Source organism: Cydia fagiglandana, chromosome 11, assembly GCF_963556715.1.
Source record: "Cydia fagiglandana chromosome 11, ilCydFagi1.1, whole genome shotgun sequence".
Taxonomy (NCBI): Eukaryota; Metazoa; Arthropoda; class Insecta; order Lepidoptera; family Tortricidae; genus Cydia; species Cydia fagiglandana.
Window position 1 is genome coordinate 18,786,998 of NC_085942.1, and position 27,990 is coordinate 18,814,987.

The following is a 27,990-nucleotide window of genomic DNA, read 5'->3' on the forward strand; positions in this document are numbered from 1 at the left end:
ACGGAACCCTAAAAAGACCTAACCTAGGGTGCCGCCAACAGCGGGGCAAGGCCCAAGCTACCGGTGGTCAGGGCCGCAGAGAGAGGAACCGGCGGTCTATCCGCGCCATGTCCCAGATCACCGCCTTCTGCATCTGACCCTTGATCCAGCTTCCTAGTGTATTTTTTAATTAATATGTATAGAGAGAATAACTACTTATTGGACAATTCTCAAGGAGAAGATCCGACCAGCCGGGCTCGCACAGGAGTGGCGCGACAGCATCTCGTCCGCGAGATATCCATCTCCCTTTAATTATTACAGTTAGAAAAAGGCGGGTAGTCTTATGTCGCGGGCGAGATGCTGTCGCGCCCCTCCAATGCTAGGCGTACAGAGTACTTGCATAGTAAAAGGACACAGGTAGATAATATAATTATAACGTTAAACTGATGCTTAGTAGATATACACTGAGATTGCCGTGATAAATACATATTTTGCTAAGTACCTATAGAATGAAATCCTATGTAATAAAATAGTAATCTTACCTTGTGATATAGGTATACAGCCTGTATAATACAGGCTGGTCACAGCAATATCATATCGCTACAATCTAATGCAGGAAATCCTAGACATCAACGCCAGCATAGGTAATTAGGTAAGTATGCGATTTTCAGACTTGTATGTAAGAGGTCATTACTGAGCGGTGTCTCTATGCGTCTTCTTTTATTGAAGGTCGAACGTTTCAAACGATACCTCCTTGTTGTCTCACTTACAGCTTGGCAAAAAAGAGTAGAAATTAAAAAGTGGCAACACTGTAGTGTTGTCCCTTTCAAACCAATTTATATAAGAAAACGGGACGACACTACAGTGTTGCCACTTTTTAATTTCTACTCTTTTTTGCCAAGCTGTACTCACTTATTTCGAAGGACTATTATTAGCGCCACCGAAAAGCATTTCAAATGATACGGATGATTATAACGTAGCACCTACTTAACTTTAGCAATAAGGAAAATTAAAGTAATATTACTCAGTCTATCGAAAAGTACCCATTACTATTCGCATAGGTACTTTAGCATCAATTTAGAGTTGTATTAGTACCCTGTCTACCTACACCTACTAAATTATACCCCAATTAGCAAAATACTGCCTATGTATGAAAATTCTGCTTAATAAGATAGTTATTAAATTGCTTTTATGATAGCTTTTAGCTTTTTAGAACTCTAATTCAAAATCAAAACGAGTTGTGTAAAAAAAACGGAATGTATTTCAATGCACAATGCATTCGCTCGAGTTTGTAAAAATTAACTCAGAATTGCTTAAAACGGAACGCAGCCGTAGTAAAGTTGGCTGCTGTCAACAAAAATAATAATAGTGAAGTTCGTGCGTTAGCCTCAACGATGGCTCTTCGGTCTGTTATGGCTTCTAAAATACCAATGGTGATAATTCTAGGTGCTACAGGGACTGGAAAGACAAAGTTAAGTGTTGAGCTGGCCCAGAGATTCCAGACGGAGATCATTAGCGCGGATTCTATGCAGGTTAGTACGCATAAGAAATCCTAACCTATAAGGGTTTTTGTTAGTAGAAATTAGGACATAATTCGTAGTAATCAACGTAATATGGTTTAAAATCTATTAAAGCGTTATGTTGTTAAAGTTTTTAATAGGTTTATTTAGTTCAAACAATCCCAACGGATATTTTTCTTATCAAAACAAATGATACAATTTATAACCTCTAAAATCATAACAATAGCCTTATGTTATTAAGTATTTGATAAAAACTTATAAGATATTGGGGATTTTAAGTCTAATAAGGGTAACTTTGAAAGCAGATTAATTTTGAAAATGGTAAATATGTATTCACTTAAGTAGAAGCACTTCATTGTAGCAACACAACAGTCACAAGATGCCATGGCAAGCGTTGCAGTATGTAGTGCGTCTGGTTTTATAGATATTTGCCTTTCCCTTATTAGATATAAAATGAGAAAATTAATAAGATCAACAGAATAACTTAGGAATAAATGAACACTTTTTATCAACAAAGTAGCGGAGACATTTCTGATGCATGCCTAATCCTATAATGGTCAATCTGTATTATTTAAACTGTGAAATCATACAATGAAAATTTTGAGAGAATTTAGGCTGATGATTTAGGCTTTGGTTATCACAAGTATTGTTTTATGAAATACAACACTTCAAACGAAAACCATCAGTTTCAGAGTTTAGGCTACTAGTAGACATGAGCTCATTTTCAGCAATTTATCAAGCACAGAGTATGACTGCCAGTGATACTACAAATTTTTATATTAAAGGTAAAATGAAAAAAAAAAACACTGCTTCCGGCTAGACTAAGACAGATTAAAAGCAACTGGACCGGTGTTCTGAAAGGTTTTATTCGAGTCTTACTGGAAGCGGTGGAGGTTCCATTTTTTCTTTACTATCAAGATCTGTAGACATAAAATTTGTGAATGACTGAGCTCATTGAGGTATTCATACCGTGTTGTAATAAATATTCATTTTTTGTAGGAAGGGAAAGAAAAGAAAAGAAAGAAAAAACAAAGAAGGAAAGAGGTGTAGGCAAGACAAAATAGACAAAGAAAGACTATAAAAAGGTCATAGTGATAGTGAGGTGACACAAAGCTGTTAAATGTTCTGAAAATGAAGATTGTGGAATAATGAAATCGATTTAATGTTTTTAGCACAATATGGCTCTTACTACTTAGTATGTATTGATTTTTAAATAATTTTCTCTCAAATTAAAAAAGAGTTTAATTTGTCTATAAATAATAAGTGTAAGTATAATAGGTAATATGTACCTAAGCCGTAAAGTAATGGGTATTTATTTTTATGGTGAAAATTATAGTTAAAGTAGCAGACATAAATACTTAATTGTAAACATTGTGGTGATATAATAAAAATAAATTTATATCAATGGCATTTAGGAAAGTCCAATATGAACACATAAACCACAAATGCGGTTATGGAAAATAATATTCCTGCTCATCATGTAAACATTTATTGAAATTAATAAGTAATAGTTATTTGTTTTACAAGGGCGCAAAGTTGTTTAACCACTCATGCTAATATTCAAAGCACGAGAGTTAAATAAATTTTGCCCCCGAGTGAAACACTAACTTTTTCACCGCACCAACCCAAAGAAAATTATTAACTATAAGATATCAAACAAAACAAACTAATTAAATATGTATCATCCAATGTCAATCTATCCATTTAAAAGTCAATTCTACTCGTACCAGCAAACATAAGAAAACAACTCAAAATTTGCAATTCATTACTTTGCCTCACATGTGAATAAAATGCAACTTTGCTATCAGTTTTTGAAGTGCAGAGTATGCCTTTCCGAGCTGGCGTGGTGAAAATAAATAATACCTACGCTTCAAAAATCTTTATTGTTTCCGTTTCTGTAAATATTATTTTATTTGACTTGTACAAATGAACTATGCTTATAATTTTATAAACGAATTAAAAATTAATCACAGCTTGTTCAATTGACTGTAACAAAGCTTTAAAGGGGCCCACTGATTAACAGTCCGCCGGACGGTATCGGCCTGTCAGTTGTTCGGAACTGTCAAAATTTTGTTCAAACTGACAGGCCGATACCGTCCGGCGGACTGTTAATAAGTGGGCCCCTTTACATTTTAATTATTCGAATAAATTAGCAATATTACATAGGATAAGGATGGTTTACCTACTGAGAATATTTTACTACAATATTTTCTGGTAAGAAAATCAAGTTCGACTTAGTGAAAACTGTCTTTATAATAAGTTCCACGCTTAGCTGAACATTAAACCCTTTAATAGTTATTTACGATACAAGTGCGGAAAAGGAGAAAATTTAAACCGAGTGGCGGTAAATTTAAAACACGACCTACCTATTCGCCCGTGTATCGTACAACTTTTTACAGTACATAGGGACACTTTTGACATACGCATGGAAAGTTATCTTTCCCGCACTAGACTAGAGTTGCACCAAGATAAGTCTGCAGCGGATTTGATAGGCTGGTAGCCCACGCAGTGTAAGTGTTATTTATACGTCATAATTTCATAGAAGATTGACGTTTAAAATGACACTTGCACTGCGTGGGCTATCAAAATCGCTGCAGACTTTTCACGGTCTGACTCTAATTTTTAAAGAATAATTTGGTGAAAACTCCCTTCCCGAAATAGCGTTATATAAAAACATGTTTCAATGTAAAAAGGTTCTTGAACCTCTTACAGAGATTCCTACTCTTAAATATGTAATGTAATTCATGGCTGACCCCTCACTTCGCCTAGCCTCTCAATTAATAGTATTAAAAGAAACCTATGCAAAAAACTAAAGCCTCCATTCCCATACCGGTCGCTGACCGCTAATAGATTAATTACATGTAATCATCGCATGTAAGTGATTGGGCGCTTTTACACTGTTCACGGTACCGACACGATTTTATCGCCACGACGAAGCAGGGGACGGAAATTTATGTGATTGTATACAGTTGCTTTTGGGCCTATTTATTTAGGCCGACTTGTACCATTCCACTAACCCAGGGTTAAGCGGTTAAACTGTTAACCCAGTGTCAAATTGTACTGGTAACCATGGTAACTCCAGGTTTAACCGCTTTACCCCGGGTTAGTGGAATGGTGCAAGTCGGCCTTAGTTATATTGTACCTACAATCCTACATCCTACACTAACCGCTTTTGGGCCTATTTATTTATTGTTTGTCCTACAGTCCTACACTAACCGCTTTTGGGCCTATTTATTGTTTGTTAAACATTTTTTTTCGAATTGGTAATTTTTTTTGTTAAAACTAAGACAGAACAAAAGAACTCGTGTCTTTCGATTCTAATAGGAGAAAAAGTGTCCTTTCATTCCGTTCCGTCATACAAAGTCTATGACAAATGATAACGGATTGGAAATGAAATCTCGTGAAAGTGTCACATTGTTTGTGACCTGTGTTTTTCTCCTACTAGAATCGAAAGAGCTAGCTAATTATCCATACATTTTTCGTTCCTTCCATTCTGTCACTGACGTCACTGTCATACAAAGTTTAATAAAAATTGTAACGGAATGAAAATAAAAACGTTGGGTCAGTTTTTCTCTTATTAGGATGGAAAGAGCTCGTGATTCTAACTAGAAAAAAAAATCCTAAATTAAAAAAGTGTATCGTACAAATTTAAATACAATGGTCCTTTTATATTGGCCCTATCGTTATCGTCCATGGCAAAATCGTGGACGATATCTTCGACGATATTATAAAAGCGACTGCATCTTCACGATGGGCCAACGCCGGCCACTCAAAGGGAAGCATTTATGCGTTAGAGGAAGCAAGTGATATTGCTATCTCATTCTACCGCATGGTGGCGCTTGGAGTGGCCGGCGCTGGCCCATCGTGTAGAGGAGCCATTATGCATTTTGGATAGGTATGTTTTGGGAACTCTGTCCGGTCTGGGTCCCACGATTCAGGCTGTGCCTATACTCTGTATCTTTAGGTATTTAAATAAAAGTAAACAAAATCTACTTCAAATGGCTCCTTAAAGGTGACAGTCCATTTCCAACGACAGCTGCATTACTTACTGTTCATTTTACTATGGAAATTGACAATGACAGCGACGTGTTCAGTACCGGTAGTGCAGCTGCGGTTAGAAATGGAATGTTGCCATAAGCCGGTTGAGGGTAGATGAAAACATTGCATGATCAAATAATGTAGGTTAAAGTCAAATCGTTCAGTGACATATCCAGGTTTTGTATTTGGTTAGTTAACCAATAAATAACTACCCGAAAATTTAAACATTGTTTGTTTACTTTTATTTAAATACCTAAAGACACAGACTTTTTTATAGTGTGGGGATCACTATAACATTTATATGTGTACAAATGAATTTTTGCCAAATAAATAGATTTAGACTTTTTTGGCCCCTGTTTTGTCGTGACGATAAAACGTGTCGTACCTAACCGACTTCACGATAAATTATACACGCGCCCATTGACTGTGAGTCTTCCATTACATATTATTTGGCTTTGTTTACAGTTGCTGTATTTTTGAATAAGGTTTATGTGTTTAGAACTGGGTCTGTTGGTTTTAGCGCTGGTTGGATTTTAAACTTTACTGGTTCGTGTTTAGGGTTTAGATTGGAATGGGTTGAATTCATTATTTTAAAATTATGCTATGTTGAATAGATAGTGTAATTCAGTAATTTCTAATAAATGGAAATTTAGTAAGAATCGGGCTCTTATTTCTAAGAAACTTGATTCAAATATCACAGTAATTATTAGGAACGGCGAAGTAAATCGGTCATTCTATTACCGTCACTCGGTTAACTACTGATCCGATTAAGATACAATTTGGCACGAAGAAAGCAGAATCTGAGCATGAATATACTTGTAACTCGTAATATATATTTTTGGAAATCTACCCTTTGGGAAGGGAAATTAAAATAATACTTGTCATATAGTAGACTGTAACTAGGATGTTAACGGAATGGAAACAACGAAAACTTAATAGACATTTTGGGACATATTTATTGATTGAGCTCTTGATTCTGGGTAGAAGCAGGGGTGCGAAACTCCTGACTTCGGTCAAACTCGGCTTCGCTCAGCTCAGCATTGCTCTGAGCAATTATTAGGGTTGGCACCACTTGACTTCCTTTTGCGTGCACGACCACAGATAAGATAATCACTTGATTTTTGACAACCCTAAATAGCCGAAAGGGATAGTGCCATATATTAGAAAGGGACAGCATGATTCGACCCTGAACCGCTGTCAAACTTCGGTTTTATAGGAAGTTTCCTTTCTGTACGGTAGTACTATTAATTATTCTGTGGTAGAAGTGAGAAGTGACATAAAAATTCCTAACTAAAAAAAGTGTAGTGTACATTAGTTCAATTTTGATGAAAATGGCCCAACAGGCTTCAAATTTTACTTTCTTCCTTGAATCCGGCTTCAAAACAATGCGGGCAATGGTGGTCGAGTTTGTCTACACGGTTATATAACTGCAGCCTTCGGAGCGGTCGCCGCGCCGACGCCGCAGTATATGCCAAATGCAGATTTTGCTAACGCCTAACTACATTAATGAATAAAGTAAATATTAAAATTATTTTTCACCACACCAGCTGGGAAACGCTTACTTTGCACTTCAAAAACTGATAGCAAAGTTGCATTTTATTCACATGTGAGGCAAAGTAATCAAATGTAAATTTTGAGTTGTTTTCTTATGTTTGCTGGTGGTAGAATTTGATTTTGATGGATTTGATTTGGTTTGATATTTTACATTTAATATTTTCTTCGGGTTGGTGTGGTGAAAAATTTTGTGTATCACTCGGGGGCAAATTTTGTTTAATCCTCGTGCTTTGAAACAGTCGCAACGCTCTAGATTCCATTTTTTAGAACCACTCGCTACGCTCGTGGTTCAATTTTGAAATCTTTCGCTTGCTCGGGTACAACAAATAATTATTTATATTTACTTGCGTAATTTCAGTCGACTATAGATGTGTTGATCCGTATCAGGAATCATCAGCTGGGGGAATATTCCGGGAATTTTATATTTATAGTTAAAATATATAGTCACTATAGTGTATGTACCTAATAGTCTGTTTTTTTAACAATGTACGAGTAAGTATTTACTGTATTGTATTGTAAAAAAAATCAGACTGTTATGAAGTACTTCAGTTTTTATATTCAGTGGTTCCACTCCCTCTGTGAATGTACAATTCTCGTCGTATGCCCTAAAAACCTAAGAAATAAAATTGGTAGCATATTGAAATGTTTCCCAAAAAGTCTCCACTCCACGGTGTCAATAACATTAATGCTATATAAAGGATATGGTCCCCACAAACTGAAAGACTCACAATTAATTTCCTTTCATGACGCAGATAGGTTTCTTTAGTTTTTACAATTTTAGGTGTAAGAGAAAAAAGGATTACATAGTATATTTTTATCTACGGAACACTATGAAAAAGGACTTTAAATCTTAATTCGCCGCGGCTCTATTCTGATTTTATGACAATTTTCCTTTCTATTCTGATTTTGACAAGTACGGCAAACATCATAAAAATCTTTAAAAATCAGTAGGCGAGGTATGTGGGCATATACATTATTTACCTAATTAATGAATCACATACACAGATACTCGAACGAAATAGGTACATTTTAAAACGCCGATACGCATTAAAACCTACCGAATTAACATTTACATAAAAACCTTGACAGTCAACGGATGGAATTTGAACCATTAACACTATTATTTATTCTTTATCCACGGTTTTTCGCATTTCAATTATCTAAGCCCCCATTAATAGTCAGTAACCATGCGACTGGCCCTTGAATATTCCGACCTTAACACTTGATTCTTATTTTATGCCAAAAACCTTGGGCTGTGTTAATTTAGACTTATGCCAAACGGGTATTAGGACTATTATAATTTGCATGTTGGATGAAAAAATAATTTAAAGCTGAATTGACTTAATTAAGGACCTACCTACTTGAGTAAGGTTTTATTTTTAATTTAGTTTATTTTATACTTTTCATTTATTTTTAGAATCCCTCCCTACACTCGGGATTCAACGCCGTGTAGTTTACGTAATATTTATTTATTTAACTTCATGCTAGTAGTATGTATTATCAATTATCAAATATGTTACTAGTATGTATATGTAGGTATTCAATCAATAGTAATACTGGTCAATACTCTTTCAGAAGCCTATGTAAATTATAATAATTTAGTGAAATTAACGGATGGTCACAAATATTGTGCATTAGCGCATGCGTGTTACATTTGTCTGCGACTTTTATAGTTCGTTAAGAGTCACACGACCTGGCCGCCGCCATACAATCGATGTTACGCCACGGTTTTGTAGGAAGTGTCCTTTCTGTACGGTAGTACTATTACTTACAACAACCCAACAAGGTATCCAGACAATCTGAGGGCAATAAAAAGTAGATTGAACATTGAAAAAATCCCCCAAGGTAGTGGCTCAGAAATTGTATTATAAGCTGCCAAAAGAAATCAAAGCCGAAACTAATATCAAATCAACACGTTCAGTCTCCAAGTAAAGAAATTGCTACTCAATAAGACAGAGTACAGCATAAAGGAATACTTAAATAATGAATATAATCACACTCAAATATGTAATTTAATATTGTAAATTGTAAACAATTATAGCATGTATTATTTATTTGATTAAACAGTTTAAATTAAAAAATAACTGATTTGCAAGACCGAAGTGATCCCATAAGTGTTCCGTAAACAAAGTTTTGTACGGAACACTAAAAACCAGACATACACATAATGTGTTACGTAAATGTTCATGCCAATTAAGTTTCATGTTATTTAAGCATGACGCTTTAAAAAGAGGGCGTACTCGTAACTTCAATTGTTTGGGAGCGGCATTTTGGCGGCGGGTTCGTGTGACTCTTAAAAGTTTTATATCGCTTTATAAGCGAGAAAAGACGTAAGCGACATGACTTTTAGACTGAGATACGATACGATGGTATAAAAAGGGCTAATAGTTTAGTTAAATAGGCGTGTAGATGTAGAATGTCAATGTCGTCTAGCAATTAAATTTTAGGTAGGTATGGAAGATTTCATTACTTTGGAACAGCGGTCAGCAACCTTTTAGCAGCCAAGGGCCACATAGTAGTTAACGAAGATGACGCGGACCGCACTTTGGTAATATTTGTGACTTCAGCAGACATTGTCGTTCGTCAATATTACATACAAAATAGCCAGGGAAGCTCGCGGGCCGCTGGTTGCCGACCGCTGCTTTGGATCATACGTCATTTAAATAGAATTAAAAAAAGATAAGGCTCCTTTTATGAGACGGATACTAAAATGACTGTTTTGCCATTTCATTTTCAATATTGTTACCCCGTCACAGCCCGATCCCTTTGGAATTATAACCTTTTCGCCGCCGTGTCAAACACAAAACCTGTGACTCTGACTTTATGCATATGCACGTAGGTTTATGTTGCTCTGTGGTCGTGACGTATTAACCCGTCTTCGGCGTTGGACCCACGGTGCGATATCCGTCATTGCTCATTGGCGTCAAAAAAGATTCTTAATACAACTAGAGCACTCAAATCAAACTATCAAAATCTGATATTTATTTGATATTAGACATCGATATCGTATGACAAAATCAAAATACAGATTTTTTTGGCCGCTATTCCATCTGCGCAGATTCTGATTTAGTACACTGAGAGAAAAGGATAACAAAAACACACTTAGAATTACAAAAATAAACTTAATCCGGGGACAAGGAGAGTCAACTAATAGGAACAAATTGACTTTTGCAATTTCTATTAGTTCTTGCAATTTCTATTATCTGTTTGTTGAAATTAGATTTAGGATTACTGAGCTGTTTGTAGAAATAAATAAACTTTACAGAAATCATTTTTTCCCCCAGTACAGAACTGTTTTTTAATTCCTGGTTTAGTTTACTAATGATTTTTCTCTCAGCGTACAAGGCGCTGCGCAGCTGACTGTGCGCGCGCGCATATACTGTGAATTTCGGCAAGTGGCCGCTTTTGCATTCCGGCGAGTTCGTCGGCTCCGCCAAGGCCAGCCCCCGCCGGTGCCTCCCTACCTGCTAATAAGATGTGTGACAACGCGTGCGCGGAAATATGTACGCGGACAAGTTACCATAAATATGTCAACACGGTTTTTTTTTAAATTACGGGATTGCCACTTGGCCAGGCCGAGGCCAGCTCCCGTTGGTGCCTCCCTACATGATAATAAGATGTGTGACAACACGAGCGCGGAAATATACACACAGACGATTGAGCAAAAATACCTATGTAAACATTATGACAGTATTTTTCCAGGAACGCAAAAGACACTTGTCAATCTCAGCCCTGGGGGCGTAGCGTAGCAAAGATAACAATTCTTCATAGAAAACGCCAATAGTAACTTAAATAAGTAGGTAAACAATGGAAAAAATAAAAAATTACATCGACAAATGCCAAATGCAAAAAAAAATTTTTAGTTTTGATTGGCGTTTCCATCTTGGTTAGGCCCTCTGGTCCGCTTAAAGGTTCCGGTCCGGTTACGGTCGCCGCTTTGCTCACGCCGCCTGTGTGACGGAGCCTTAACTTCTGCTACCGAAATGTAAGATTTTGATTAGCCCTAAAGAAACACCTGGCCCCTATTTCACCAAACGTGACAGGTGCGACAATTCAACAAGTCTCATTGTTGCTGACGTCACAGGCATCCATGGGCTACGGTTATCGCTTACCATCGGGCGGGCCGTATTCCTGTTTGTCACCATCATTTTATTATTTAAAAAAACTTTATTATATCGGCAAAAAACAGCTATTTCTCTTGTGATGTTTATGATGATAATGATGACAATTGTCACAAGATTTCAAAGAACTTTTGGTAATTCTTGACAACAAAGTAATGAGTTCTGTGTCGGAATTTCGTGACAATTGTCGTATTTCTTGTGACAATTGTCATTAACTTCGCAAAATGAGTACTTATTTACTGGCGATATAGTGGAGTTTTTTTTAATTAACACGATGGTGGCCAACAACCACACCGCCCGTCTGATGGTAAGTGGTTACCGTAGCCTATGGAGGCCTGTGACGTCAGTAACAGTGATGTCGACAAATGCGACATTTGTCACGTTGGTGAAATAGGGCCCTGGTAGCGCATTAATTCTAATTTCTAGCATAGTTCATGACCGACCAACGTATGACATCACTCGGTTAGGCCATCTGCATTTCAACGTGAGTCACTGGGCGTTTCTAGCACCTAACTAGATAGGTAATCTAGGTCTTGCTAAATCGACGCGTGCGCATCTAGACCTGGAATTGCTAAGTGGGGGCCAGATAGGAGGAAATACTAACTAATGGTATAAAGGTAGGTAGCTCCAAGTTACACTGAGAGAAAAGTACAACAAAAACACACTTAGAATTACAAAAATAAACTTAATCCGGGGACAAGGAGAGTTAACTATTTAATAGGAACAAATTGACTTTTTCATTTTCTATTAGTTCTTGCAATTTCTATTATCTGTTTGTTGAAATTATATTTGGGATTACTGAGCTGTTTGTAGAAATAAATAAACTTTACAGAAATAGTGAAACGTCCATAATTATTACTAAAACTTCATTTTTTCCCCCAATACAGAACTGTTTTTTAATTCCTGGTGATGATTTTTCTCTCAGTGTATTTGATGTGAATGGGCACACGGACACGGTATGCATTCTCGAAAAAAAAACACGAATAGAATCTTAAATTTTCGCGAAAAAAGATAAAGGACACTTTAGTGTGTAAGTATGTAAAATAATAAAAACATCACAGAATAAAAAAGTGCGGTTAGCTGCCATTCGAATAGGTAATCTTAATTTAAAGCTACTCTTGTCAACTGCTTACTAAACTGCAAAACGTAATTCAAGACCAAAAAGAGTAAGACAATGTTGCCACTTTTTACTAGCGCGTCTTGTATTTACGTAAAAATAAATAAATAAAAGTACTTTTTTTAATTGTAGGAGTAAAATTACTAATAAAAAATTTATCTTAGCGTGATTATTTATCAAAAGGAACTTACTATTTTACAAAAAAGTTACAACATTGTCTTACTTTTTTTTGGTCTTGAATTACGTTTTGCAGTATACTACTATTATTATTAGTCTAGTCTAGTGTTCAGAGGGGTTACCTCGAAAACCGAAATTCGCAAGTTGCGGGGATCTTTCTCTTTTACTCCAATGAAGGCGTAATTAGAGTGACAGAGAAAAATGCGGTTATAGGCCAGGCCGCCCCGGCGACTAAAGGGCATAGTCTCTTCTTCGTTAGTATCCGATATCTATTTAAGTCTATAGTGTGTGACTACTTAAAAACACGAAAAAAAGATAATATGATTATTTGATTTCCCTAGCTTACTGTTTTGAAGGTTTATCTTTAACATCAAATCAAACAATGTGCTCCTGAGTCCTGACCCGATCTGTGAGAACCATCAAAAACAACAGTATGACGTCAGTTAATACGCCCTAATTACGCCGATTATATCTAATATGGTGATATATAGCTGTAATGATTGTATGGATATATGAAGACGTCATATGCGACGTTCGGTTTTAAATAGATTATCCAGATCAGAGCACATTTTATGACACCTAGACCACGTCACCAACACCTACATGTCGACAGAGACACCTAATGTAATTGAAGGCGGGTTAAAAGACCGATGAATACCAAAATACTTCTTACTGACGTCATCAGATCGCTTCTTAGTTGCATGAGTTGCATCCTAAAAGACCGCGGGGTGCCTAAAAACATCTGAAGCAACCTAACAAACCTATCCTTCCTAGCTATTGGTTTAAGAGCCAACAGAAGTCGTCATTTCTCCATACTAACGTACTCGTCTGTTTCCTCCGTGGCTTTTGATGCTAGAGCAATGATTTTTTCAACACACATTAATATTGTCAATATCTGTGTCGGACCGTTTTGCTTTTTTTGATATTTTTGTCTTTTAAGGCGCTAGAGCCCTTCAAAAATGGCCAAAATGGCCTCATTGACTATGCCGCAATGAGAGGCGTAGTATTCAAAACTGATATCAATTAGCCAAAAAAGCAAAACGGTGCGACACAGGTAATTTCATAATCATTATGTTTCCAAATTTGGTTACGATTGGTTAAGTTTTGGAGGAGGAAACCTCGATTTTTGAGATTTACGCAGGATTTTTCGCCTTGTCCTTATCGCACTAGTTTTAGGAGCCGCTTCCGTTAGCGAGACGGGTATATTTACCTATAATATTTAAAACTCTGCTCATATTTCGTCTTAATTTAATATGACTACCGTCAATATTACACGGGAACTTTACGATCGCCGATAGATATACGAGTACATACCTATACATACACATATACAAATTAAACATGATAGTTAATATTCCTTTGATTGAGTCATAGTTAGAAAATGAATTACCAATAATCCTACTGTTAAAGTACTAGATAAATGCTAAAAGGGGGCGTTTTAGTAAACCCAGATTCGCTCAGGATTTACGTCATTTGATTGCGTCATGCTAAACCTGTAGGGATGCTATGGTTGCGATTTAATAGTCTGTCATGTCATGCGTCACTTATGCACTTGTAAGAACGTAGCGGTCATGACAGGCGATAAAAGCGCGACCATCATAGGCCCGGTGCATTGACAATCTCTGAACTGACTCGCTCACAGTAAAATACATATAATTAAGTAGGTAACATGCAAGAGTCCTAGTATATATGTCGCAGTAAGATAGATATAGCCGTTATATAGTTATAACCCTAGGGATATAATTATATGACGTAACATAGTTATACGAAAGCGATTCATTACTATCTTACTAGGTATATAACTATAATACGGCTTTAGTTAATGATATAGTTATATTACTGGATTAAGTTTAGTGAAATAATTGTAAGTAGGAGTGCAGTGGTGCGGCGGAGGTATAGTTATATCCCTAGGGATATAGTTATATGCCGTATAGTATACGTAACTACGTATTATAATCATATTCCTAGTAAGATAGTAATTGTAGGTATTAGGAGTGCGGCAGTGTGGCGGAATAGTACATTGTGTATTAAGGGCGGGAAATAAGAAATTACGAACGAGTGTCAATTTTAAGCCCGACGCGAAGCGAGGGCTTAAAATGTTCACGAGTTCGGAATTTCTTTACCGCCCGTGGCACACACAATGTTTTTCATCACACTTGTAAGGAAAAAAAGGAGAATTAATAAAAACAAACTTCTGTATAAAACACTTTTCCGCCCTAGGGCGAAAATTTCAATTTCCCGCCCGCAAGCCCTACGTGTAAATAAGTGTTTTTCATCACACTTGCTCGGAAAAGATTTTTTCCGCCCTAGGGCGAAAATTTCAATTTCCCGCCCGCAAGCCCTACGTGTAAATACATCTTTTCCGAGCAAGTGTGATGAAAAAACTATATCACTAAACTAAAGCCGTATTATAGTTATATACCTAGTAAGATAGCAATCAATCGCTTTCATATAACTATGTTACGTCATATAATTATATCCCTAGGGTTATATTATAACTATATAACGGCTTTATCTATCTTACTGCGACATATACATCACATGGAGATCTGACTTGGTATAAATCGAAGGAATATAGATTTAGCATTCCACTCAGTTATACATATACGAATTTATGACGAAAGCGGATCAGCCGAACTTCTTTGACCATTAATCTCGCAAAATGTCAAAAAAGTTAATAATAGTTGTACTCCCTTCGATATGTTAAAAAGTACTTAAATTACCTATTAAAAAACCGGTCAAGTGCGAGTCGGACTCGCATTCCAAGGGTTCCGTACATAAGTCCGACTCACGCTTGACTGCACATTTCTATTAGGTTTTCCTGTCATCTATAGGTAAAGTACAATTTGTTTATTTTTTCCAAAATTTTAGGCCCAGTAGTTTCAGAGATAATGGGGGGAGGGGAATGGTCGGACAGACAGACAGACGCATGAGTGATCTTATAAAGTATAAGGGTTCCGTTTTTTCCTTTTGAGGTACGGAACCCTAAAAATAGTATACTTAAGTACCTACTAAAGATTTCAGAAGTACCCGTTTCGAAAACTACGTCACTCGCTCTAACTTTCCGACCGCTGATCCAAAAAATAAAATAAAATACGAATAATCTTGCGAATATCACATTATTCCTGAACCATACCCTTGTAAATGTTATTCGATACCTTGACGTGACGTAAGCGTTTGCATTGTGTCATTCTGTATGGGGTGTTGTGTTGTTTCCAAAACGTCCCGCTTGGCGCGCTGTTCAAAATCTCATTCAAAAATAGACATAATGCAAACGCGAACGCTCGGCACGCATGAATTTTACACAAGGGGTTCTGAATCGTATTAGCATGATAATACTATTACTTATTCTGTGGTATTAGTGCGATCTTTTTAAATAAAGATGAACGTTTGTCAAAAAAGCAGATCTTGTCAGTAGAAAAAGGCGGCAAATTTGAAAAATGTAGGTGCGAAGGGATATCGTCTCATAGAAAATTTTAATTTCGCGCCTTTTTCTACTGACAAGATTTGCTTGACCATCTATATTTTAACTAAGACATTAAATAGCAATTCATTATCAACTCGACCCGCTGCTCCCAAGGTGTCGAAATGTGAATAATGATCGTGGCCTTGGACCAGTAAATTCGCACTGGTTATTCAAGTATTATGATAACTTTTATCGAATATTTAGTTTGCCATGTGTTCTGTGGGGTAATGTTACTGTGGGTAGACTCGTCTAGAAATGGTTGATTCATTTGTCTGAAACGTAAATGGAAGACAGTTGGCGCCTAGGCTTGGAATAATTTCTATTGTTTATTAAACCAATATGTTACCCACACCAGAAGCCTTCTTGAGCTTACCGTGGGTTAGTTTTCATAGTTTTGATTTGAATTTAGCTTTTAGGTTAGCAGTTAGCACACATGGCGGATAAAATCGTGACCATCTCACTACGGATATGATGGTCGTTCTTGTCTACGTGACAGCGTGATAAAACGGTGTCCGTCACTTTCTATCCCATCACGGCACAAAACAGATAGGTACAGAAATCAATCTACATACAAAGCGCGCTCGAGCAACGCACACATAGACACTGCTCACGGACACGATATCTCGGACCGGTTGGGACCACTGCGAGCGCGAGTGCCATCCGCTTGAGACACGCGTCTGTGAACTTTTATGTGCAATAATGGAGAAACAAAAAAAAGTTATTATAACTGTTCAGTAGATGGTTGTTTAAATTCAACAATAAACGGTGAATTATCGTTTTTTAAACTACTAGTTTAACAAAGACATTAAAATTAAAATATTTTAGTTTTTATTAATTTATATTTCCGTTCCATCCTCAACAATAAATCAAACAACTAGATACGAGCTGATACGAGTGCCACTACCACGATAGTTTTTTGTGCATAAGCTATAGTTAACAACCCTAGAGCGACCGCCGAGCGTAGGTATGAAAAGTGAAGTACATACATGTGATTGACTTCTGTTCCTATCTCTTTTGTGATCACGGTGTTAAGGCGATATGATTCGACTCATCAACGAATCTGAGGGGGTGAGGTGCGCGGCAAACCGTGAAGCCCCGCCCGCGCGTCCCGAACCGCTCGACGAGCACGTGAGCGCGCGCTGTGCGCGGCGGCGATAGCAAACGGGTCACAGTATAAGGATCTTATGATGGCAGTATTTTAACCATACCGTGCAAGGGTCACGTTTTTATAGTTTTTATTGTATATGTATATATTTTTTGCATTACGTGTTTCTGATCATTATATTTAGAATTATTATTTTTACAGAGCCATGTGTACTTATTATTTAGTGATCGGTAACAACGTTTTAATTTAATGGCAGCGTAGTAGAATTAAAGTACCGAAAGGAAATAAACATTTTAAGGTATTGTTCATATAAAGGTAAGGTATAGGTAGGTAGGTAGGTAGGTAGGTAGGTAGGTAGGTAGGTAGGTAGGTAGGTAGGTAGGTAGGTAGGTAGGTAGGTAGGTAGGTAGGTAGGTAGGTAGGTAGGTAGGTAGGTAAGGTAGGTAGGTAGGTAGGTAGGTAGGTAGGTAAGGTAGGTAGGTAGGTAGGTAGGTAGGTAGGTAGGTAGGTAGGTAGGTAAGTAGGTAGGTAGGTAGGTAAGGTAGGTAGGTAAGTAGGTAGGTAGGTAGGTAGGTAGGTTAGGTAGGTAGGTAGGTAGGTAGGTAGGTAAGTAGGTAGGTAGGTAGGTAGGTAGGTAGGTAAGTAGGTAGGTAGGTAGGTAAGGTAGGTAGGTAGGTAGGTAGGTAGGTAGGTAAGGTAGGTAGGTAGGTAGGTAAGGTAGGTAGGTAGGTAGGTAGGTAGGTAGGTAGGTAGGTAGGTAAGTAGGTAGGTAGGTAGGTAAGGTAGGTAGGTAGGTAGGTAGGTAGGTAGGTAGGTAGGTAGGTAAGGTAGGTAGGTAGGTAAGGTAGGTAAGTAGGTAGGTAGGTAGGTAGGTAGGTAGGTAGGTAAGGTAGGTAGGTAAGTAGGTAGGTAGGTAGGTAAGGTAGGTAGGTAGGTAGGTAGGTAGGTAGGTAAGGTAGGTAGGTAGGTAGGTAAGGTAGGTAGGTAGGTAGGTAGGTAGGTAGGTAGGTAGGTAAGGTAGGTAGGTAGGTAGAACCTTAATCAATCGGGGTGAGAGATTAGCATTTTACTCTTAAATACGACAACCTGATAAGAAAACGCAAACATAATCGAAGAGTTTGTATACTACATTGTAAAACACCGGTTGAGTAGAGAGTAATTTTTTTTTATATGACAAAATAAATGGTATTCGGTTTTTGAGTATCAAGGCATACCTAAATAAAGAACACTATTCAATAAATTTCAGCAAATCGCTTGAATACATCCCGAAAAACAATACATTAAAGAAAAATAATAATAAAATCATAAGTCAAAAACTGTCACTAGTAGGATGTTGATACTCAGCAAAAATATCCTTCATTATAAGAGGTACTCACAAAAAAAATAATTTAATTTTTTTTTATCGAGACATTTTTTTTTAAGTGACAGTTACTTTATGACGTGGATAAAGATGGATAAACCCATCCATAATACGCGGGCTGGCCTACTGGGTTAGGCCATAAATCACTGTACTATTTAGCCAGCATTTTAAAAACCCTGAATTACTGGATAACCAGCAATTACATGCAAAAAAACATTAGCCCACCGTCGTCAACGGCCCAAGTCCACGAACTTAAAAAAAGTTTATTTTTGTCTATTAAAGTTTGTCAACTGTAGGAGACAGCGCCACTGCCAAATCATAGACGGCGGGTCATTGTCTGTGGTCTGTTTTATTTTTAAAAAGGGACGCTATCTGTTTTAGTCGCGTGACACAATCGTGTTCTAAAACTGTTGGTATTAAAGGGTTTTGCCACGTAATGTTGTGAAACTGGGAGACAAAATGTCTGACAGAACATCAATATTTACAAATTTAAAATCTAGTAGGTATTTACGTTTGAGGTCATACACCTTCTTGAACTTTAAAGCTTCAGCTTGGCGCCTTTTCGTATGTTTTTTTTCTTACGCGTTTTGTAAGGTTTCTTAAATATATCTAACTATGAACCCAACATTTATTTGTAGGTATTATTCTATGGGCTCTTTACCACCGTTTTTCAAACCTCTCTGTTTTAGGCTAGGACCAACTTAATAGAGATAATGTTGTTAAAAACACAGTTAGGGTTACCATAAGTCAGGATTTTAGCTGTTGTCCCCAGAAAACCCTTTGCAACCCTCTGTGGGGGGACATGACGAGTGTCAGAGTTTTTTGAAACCTCAACTTTTTTGGGAAAAATTACAGTCCTGGTGAGTGGTGGTGGGCTGGTGGTAGTGTCCGGACTTTTTTAGGATATTCCATGTTTTCATCGGCACATAAAACTTTTTATTTTTAACTAAACTATGTCTTGATCGCTGCTGACAACAGTCGTGAGCCGAACGCGCCCAAATGACAGCACAGCGCAGCCCTGGACGAAGCCAATGGCCTTTCGCATGGCGTCTTTCCAACGCGTGTTCCCCATTTCCCCTTTCCTTCTCAACGAACGTAGGCTTACGATGATTATGACTAATTACCAATTAGCCAGGTGATAATTTGAGGGCCCGTTGAAATGTCTTCCTTGACAAACAGAATACAAACAACACAACAAATTCATTCAGAAACGCCGTGCGCTAACATCGCCGGTGCTAAATAAAGTGTTGTGAATGTTCCAAAATCTAAAAGTGTCAATGTTGGGTAATAGGGTTGGTGCCCTTTTTTCTAACGTGGGAAGCAATGAATACCTACAGAAGTTCAATGACTTAAAATGTCAATCTACGAAATATTTGTGGTGTCTTATTTCGGCGTCTTTTTAGAGCACAACATGCTTTCTTATAAGGGTTGTCCTATTCGTATACACTGTACTGCCGTTTTAAACTCAAATTGGCCGTAAGATAGTTATCGATAAACCCCTGGCCAGGCGCAAATTTCATCAGTCATAACATCAGCGGTAACTCTTAAAATGGTGGAGGGATATAGAATATTTGTGTGTGAATGACAGCTGCCGCTCCGTAGGCTCCGCCGCGGGTAAATAACATTTCTAAATACTCATGTGTATTTAAATTACCAAACGATACCCTACTCAAACTACCACAAAGATCAGCGCCCAAAATCACAATTAACAAAACAAAGCTATGGAAAAGCAAACAAATCCCGCCATTTAAACTTTCGCTAATCTCCAGTGATGTATTGTCTCGTGCTGAAATAGAACAAACTGGCATTTACGTGAAACGACGTATGGGTATACACTGTACTGATGTCTTGGGCTAAAAAGGTCGTAAGTCAGGGATTACAGCTCCTACATTTTTTGAAGAGGCGAATGACAGATAAGAAAACGAACTAAGTTTCAAACTATGATTTTCAACCGAAATTTAATTTCCGTTGTTTATGCGAAAATATGCATCACTCCAAAAGGGCTGCGTAAAATATTTTCATGGCAAGGGGCTTTAAGAACATTGGTTTAGAACTCAAATAATTCACCATTTCTCAGACATGCAGGATTACCATAATTATTTTATCACGAAAATTTATCCACAAGATAGTGAAATGACATCTACTTGTCAGCGATAACTGTCAATGATTACTGGATACAGGCAATATTAGTTAGCCCTTAGTGGGCCTTAGTTGCCTGATAATAAATGATATTTGATTTGTTTTTTTTTTTATCCAAACAAAAAAATACAGTGTAATTATTGCACTTATCTGCCAAACTGCAGAACAGTTTGTTGGCAGAAAAACTAAATCTACCCTCCACCATATTCGTAATCATATACTAGTGTTATAAATATAATACAGGAGTCTTTTTTTTTTATGTATCTTAACTTACATACGAGTGGAGTTTGATTTGATTAGTTGCCGCTGCTTACAGAATAATAGATAAATAAAATGGAACTGAGAGTTTACCTATAGGCTATAATATAAACGATGCCCACCAACTGGGAAAGGGAGGCTGAAGATCGCGACGACTGGAGGAAAACCCTGGGTGAAGGGGTAGTTGCACACGATGAAGCGTGGTTTAGCCTTCTTCACACTAGGCAAGAACTGAGACACCAGCGCGCCGCTCTCCCACCTTCGTCACCGGGCACGGCATTCTCCTGCCAGCTTTGCGGTCGCGGCTGCCGCTCTCGCATTGGACTTAATAGTCATTTGCGGAAGTGCCGCACTCTTAATATAGACGCTGTTTAAACCATCATCTTATTGATGTGACAGGCCAATGATGATGATGATATACGATGCCATATTAGCCTAATATGTCCATGTACTCAAGGGAGCCACTGATGGTTAGCATCATCAAAGTATGTATAGAATGCAGATACGACATTTTTGCACAGCTAATGGTGCAAATGCCCTTTTGTTCCTGCTGTCACGGGGCCGACGACCGTCCCGTCTACCTAGGAGTATTATTAGCACTAGATGCCAACACCTTTTAGTCTAATTTTTGCTTGTAGATATGTTAACTAACATATATAGTTCCTTTTCAATTTAATTTAATAAGTTTGTTCGAATTAAAGTCTCGTGCTCTCCATACTTTCGTGTTCAGAACATCTTGAATTTCAAATTAGAAATTTGTTCGAATTAAAGTCACTTGCGCTCCAAATTGGGATAATCTTCCGAATAAAGTTGAGAAGTTTCCGATTTAAATTTTAAACCAACAATTTGTCATATTATGTTGGGACCCGCAGATTTCGGCCTTGGAATTCGGTTATATTTAATGAAAAAGTATTTTTTTTAGATAGGTACATAATAAAATTGATAATGACAATGTTTACCCACCAATGGAGCGACAGCTGACGTTCACGAGGCATCATTATACATGTCTCTAATCTGCAAGTTATCGCACTCTAAATTTGCGGGTCTATGTATGACTACTAACCAGTAATGTGTCAAAATCGTGAAAGTTTAAATCAGGGTCCTGGCCCCAATTTCACCACGGTGGCAGGTGCGACAATTGTAAAATATCACTGTTACTGACGTCACAGGCAGCCATGGGCTACGGTTACCACTTACCATTGGGCGGACCGTATTCCCGTTTGCCACCATCATTGTATTTATTAAAAAAAACCTTATTATATCGGAAAAAACAGATATTTCTCTTGATAAGTTTATGACAATTGTCAATCATAAAAAATTATGCGATTTTGAGTTTCCATAAACGTCCCGCTTGGAGCGCTGTTCAAAATCCCATAAAAAATAGACATACCTAACGCAAATAAATGAAATTTGAAAATGAAAAATGGCCTGACCATGATTCTGGCACATAAAAAACTTTAGACTTTTTGACTTTGAAATAATTGTTTATTTGCTGGATTACAACATTTCGCAATTCACAATTAGTTATGTTTGGACGTTCCTAGTAAGTATTGTAAATACCTGTGACTAGGGTTGCCAGATCGAAAGGCGCTATTATCGGGAAACAATATCAATTTTTCGGGATTTTGGGACTTAAGTCGGGAAAAAAAAATCATTCAAATTAAAGTAATTGTATTAAAAACAACGATATTTTACTTTATTGGCATTACGTCAGCTCGCTTGCTCGACGACAGTTCGGAACTTGAAATTATTGTTTTATAACGTGAAGCTGTTTTTCGGGACAGTTTACACTATGTCGGAAATCGGGAACACATGCTAAAAATCGGGAGAATCCCGCCAAATCCCGACCATCTGGCAACCCTACCTGTGACGGAAGACCCCGCTACTCACTTTAAGATTTACACTAGGGGTTCTAAAAGCGGGTATAAACCCGTTAGGATTAGTCAAGAACACTACTTATTGTATGTAAATTTACGACAATGTATAAAAATGCAATCGAGTCATAAAAAGTAGCTACTTAGCAAAACAAATGAGGAACCGGTAGATCTTCATTAAACATCTAAAACCTGTAATCCGTCTTTTTGACGTAGCACATGTGACTTACAAACGACATTTACACTCAAATTTGTTAGACGAGGTCATATTTGTATCCATTAAGGACCGGAATTATCCTAGCTACAAATCAGTATAACACTTTAAACTCGCGTTTTGTACACATATTTAGTGATATGAACGGTCTACCGTGATATAATTTCATTATTTTTACACTTAACTGGGATTGAACCACGGTCACGGATGAGTGACGTCCCACCAAAATGTCAATGAAGAACTATTATTGGGTACTTTAGTGTTGTTTACCGATTTTACCAAGACTAAATTACCCGAAAATAGTTTATAAAAACGTTCGGGGACTTCGGGGTAGACAAAGAAATTGCAACTACCCGTTAGTCGTACCTCTAATATACATGAATTACATGATACATAATGCGTGATTGAACTGTCATTTCCATCTTTGAGGCCTCAGCCCTTCCGACCTCGGACAAATCAATTTTATTAGTTTACCCATTCAGCGTTAATCGATTATTCAACACGCTAAAAACGCGTTACGATTTAAACGCGTATTAATCGTTAAAATCGTTAATTACGTTTTTTTGTAGCCACCGTGAAATTTTAATACTCGTGTTAAAATGCAAAATAATCAAACGAAATACCTTTAGACCTTAGGGCACTTTATATGGTACTACTTGGAATTTGGGGGGGTTCATCTCACAAGTCTCACGAACAATTGTTAGGTTGCCTGGGCCCCTAGGCCTCGGCGGAAATCAGGGGCATCAGGGCCTGTATATATATATATACACCGGCACTTCAAGCAGAAACAGACTGCCACTCGTCTAGTGTGATGCTCCAAAACCGTTGAGATTGAAAATGTAAATGTATATCGCGTTCCGAATTCAGACAAATCGAAATTTAAATGTGTTCATTCGTGTGGGGATCAAGGCTACCGGCAAACTTGGCATATTTACATTGTTTTTTATTGTACTTTTGCCATAAAAACCGTGCAATATATCGTGATTGTCAAACACACAATCCCAATTGACGATGACACCTGGCATTCTGAGATGCATCAGAAATAGAAACAAAATGCATCAAAAGTTTCGTGCTGAACCAGATAATGAGGTCCTGGGCATCACTTTCAGAAGATACCGAAACTTCTGTAATAATATGATTAAAAAGGTTAAGAGGAAGTATGACAGAGAATTACTGGCCAACTCAACTAAAAACCCCAAGTCTATGTGGAAAGTAATAAAAAAATTGACTCATTATAAAAATAAAAACAGCCAGCCACTTGAACTAATTGAGCCTGGAGGATGTGCTATGGATGCTGTTAATCGTGTAAATAATTTCTTTGCCAACACAGGTAAAAACCTCGCTAGTGAAATCTTAGGTAGAAACGCTAATTTGCACATTCACGGCACAACCTCTTTAACAAATGCTAACTCTTCGTCTTTTGTTCTTTTTGAAACAGACAACCATGAGGTCGACCTAATACTTAGAAACTTGAAAAGTGACAGTGCCCCTGGTATTCATTGTATTCCCACTGTGTTCCTAAAACTTGCCAAACAAGAAATTGTTCCAGTAATAACCCGTTTAGCAAATATCTGTTTCAATAATGGAGTCTTCCCAAAACGACTTAAACAAGCTGTGGTAACACCTGTGTATAAAAATGGGGAGAGAGACGACGTCAATAATTACAGGCCAATATCAGTCCTATCGCCAATATCTAAAATATTAGAAAAATTACTAAATGTTCGACTTTTTAATTATTTTAATAAATTTAAAACACTTTCTGATTCCCAATTTGGTTTTAGAAAAGGCAAAAGCACTGAAGACGCCATTTTAGCTGTTACCTCTCTAATTACTCAGCAAGTTGATAGAGGGCAGAAATGTTTAGCTGTATTCCTTGACTTGAAAAAGGCCTTTGATACCGTCTCTCTCCCCATACTTATTGAAAAGCTTGAGCATATCGGTATACGTGGGAAACCGCTAGAACTTTTTAAAGATTATTTAAGGAACCGTAGTCAGGTGGTTAAAATTGGAAACCATATTAGTGAGGAGCAAGAGATAACTTTTGGTGTCCCACAGGGTAGTGTCCTTGGCCCGACTCTCTTCTTAGCCTATATAAACGACCTTACTGATCTAATCCTAGATGGGGGCACGATTTTTTCCTACGCGGACGATACTGTTGTAGTTTTTAGTAACAATACATGGGAGGCTGTGTTTAGTCAGGCGGAAAAAGGACTACAAAAAATATCTTCGTGGCTAAAATTTAACCTTCTCACACTTAATGTGGCTAAGACAAACTATATTTGCTTTACAAAATACATATGTACTCAACCACCTCCTACTTTTAGTTTAAGAATACATGATTGTTGTCAAATAGATCTATCAAATTGCAATTGTAACACAATTGATAAGGTTACTTTCACAAAATACCTTGGGATAATTCTCGACCAGCGACTATCTTGGCACAATCATATTGAATACATTAATAATAGAATCAGAAAGTTAATATGGATATTTAAAATACTAAAGCACATTACCTCTAAGAATCTATTAAAACAACTATATATTACGTTAGCTCAATCCGTCATGACATATTGTATCCCAGTTTGGGGTGGAGCAAACAAATCCAAGTTTATCGATACTGAAAGGGGACAAAGATGTTTACTTAAAGTGATGTTCTCTAAATCATATAGGTACCCAACAGCTGAACTATACAATGAGTGTAAACTGCTGAGCGTAAGAAAATTATATATTTTGAACACGACCCTAAAATTACATAGGACTCTAATTTATAAACCACCTACATCAACACAAAGAAGGAAAGGTAAAGTAGTTGTCCCTTCTAACACAAATTCACTTTTCGCCAAAAGGCAATTTGTTTACCATTCTGCCTACTTGTATAATAGTATAAATAATATTATCTCGATTTATTCACTGCAATCGTATAATTTAAAGAAAATACTCTTAGGATGGTTAACTAACCTAAGTTACAAGGAAACTGAAAACTTAATATATCACGCACCTTAAATGTTGCAACAACATCTTCACACACACACACACACACACACACACACACACACACACACACACACACACACACACACACACACACACACACACACACACACACACACACACACACACACACACACACACACACACACACACACACACACACACACACGTCTTAACTAAATATTGTAAATTAATTGTTTTGAGTGCACTAATCTTTCAACATAATATCGTAATTATTAAATAAAATTTTAATTATAATATAAATGGTATGTTAAACTTTACTTTAGCTTAAGTTCATACTTAATACCTTCACCTAAATATTTTGTAATGATATGTTCGGTTACTACTATTTTTATAAAACCTTAATAGTTAGTAGCGGGGTCTTCTGTCACAAGTATTTTACAATACTTACTAGGAGATTCCAAGCATAACTAATTGTGAATTGTGAAATGTTTTTAATCCAAATAAACAATTTTTTCATTAAATAAACAATTTTTTCATTTCATTTTCATTTTCATTTCATTTCATTTCATTTTCAATTGAAGCGATTGTCAATGACAGTATGCAGCGCGATTGACGACAATTGAAACAACAATACAATATTCTGTAATAATACAATACAATATTCTTCGTTTTATTGCACACTTGAATAAAATAAACAATACTTCAATTAAATAAACACACAGCAGACGGTCTTATCGCTAAAAAAACGATCTCTTCCTGTCGTAGTTACTATTGTACCTATCCACCTTCATTGTATAATATTTGAATCAGCGTCGAAAGTTTAAAACAACAATATTTGCACTTGCAGAACAACTGCACCGAACCAATAACGTAATAAACAAACAACTTGTAATTGTATTTGTCTATTAAATCTATAATTAATTCGTTTATCTAACGCATACCCAACACGATGAATAGAGCGAACTTGACACGGTGCCCTGGGCTAGATACGATGCCGTTTAGTCGCTTACCGACGCTTATCATATTCATGCTGAAGTTGGTACGGAGGCCTATTCTGACTGCGAATTGATCTGGGAAAAGTGCGGGTTAGATTAGGTTAGATCGGGACTGCGATCTCCACAAAAACAAAAACGTCAGAAAAGCGGATTTGGTTACTTCATTAGGTTCGAACTGCGGCCTCCACGAAAACAAACTGTTGCCAGATAAATGGATTAGATTTGGTTAGCACTGCGTCTCCCACAAAACCGACCTATTTACGGGAAATACGTTAGGTCAGGGTGCCACATATGGATAATAGGACAAACGATTGTTATAACAAGTTTCTGTTAGGGTGTAACATATTAGGATTAGGACATAAGTAGTTATAGCAAGTACATAATATTAAGAACTCATGCGATTATATTAGGATCTGAATCGTATGAGAGTAGCTCACCAACAGGACCTGATCATGTCCTCTGGACGGAATTCGTCTATAATTGGCTAATTGTCGACCAATTAACGATTTGAATCGCTCAATATACTAGTTAATTTATACAATTGCCAACCATATGTAGGGCTGATTATACATTCAATTGTTACATGACACGATGCCCGCGATAAAATGATTGCTGGTCGTGTATTACGCATAGCAATTAGCATAATTGATTAGCCGACGTCGAAATGAAGGTTTAATTCGTCGAAATCTTCTGTAATATTTTCCAGGGGGCTTAGGAGCGCTGCGCGATTGTTACGCCATTTAGGGTCCTATTAGCTAAATTGTTTGTTCAATACTTACGCCATAGGATTTCCAATTTAGCAAGAACAGTCCCGTATGGTGATTGTATATCGACAAATGCCGAACGAAAAAAAATTGTTATTTGTACAACAAGAGATCAAAGTTTGATATTTCTTAGAGTGCTTATTTAGAGTCCCGTGCAAGCGAAACATTCTATAAAACGACACCAATTACATCACAAGGCTCAAAAGGTGGCAGATCTTGGAACTAGACCAGAGAGAATAATCCACCCTCTCTCTTCACATAAAAGGAATGGTGGTTAATGGACCACCACCTTGAAAAAGAAATGAATAGATACATACAATTTGTTTATGGCTAAGAAAGCCGATTGGCAGATGA

General features: G+C 37.1%; 1 protein-coding gene across 1 annotated transcript in view; it reads left to right on the top strand.

Moving 5' to 3' along the window:
- The first annotated feature begins 1,340 nt into the window (after positions 1 to 1,340).
- Positions 1,341 to 27,990, top strand: part of LOC134669136 (tRNA dimethylallyltransferase) — a 310,456-nt gene continuing 283,806 nt past the window's right edge. Inside the window, exon 1 of the mRNA XM_063526681.1 lies at positions 1,341 to 1,511. Within this exon, the coding sequence (XP_063382751.1) occupies positions 1,374 to 1,511 (138 nt within the window). The 5' untranslated portion in view covers positions 1,341 to 1,373. The remainder of the gene's footprint in view (positions 1,512 to 27,990) is intronic.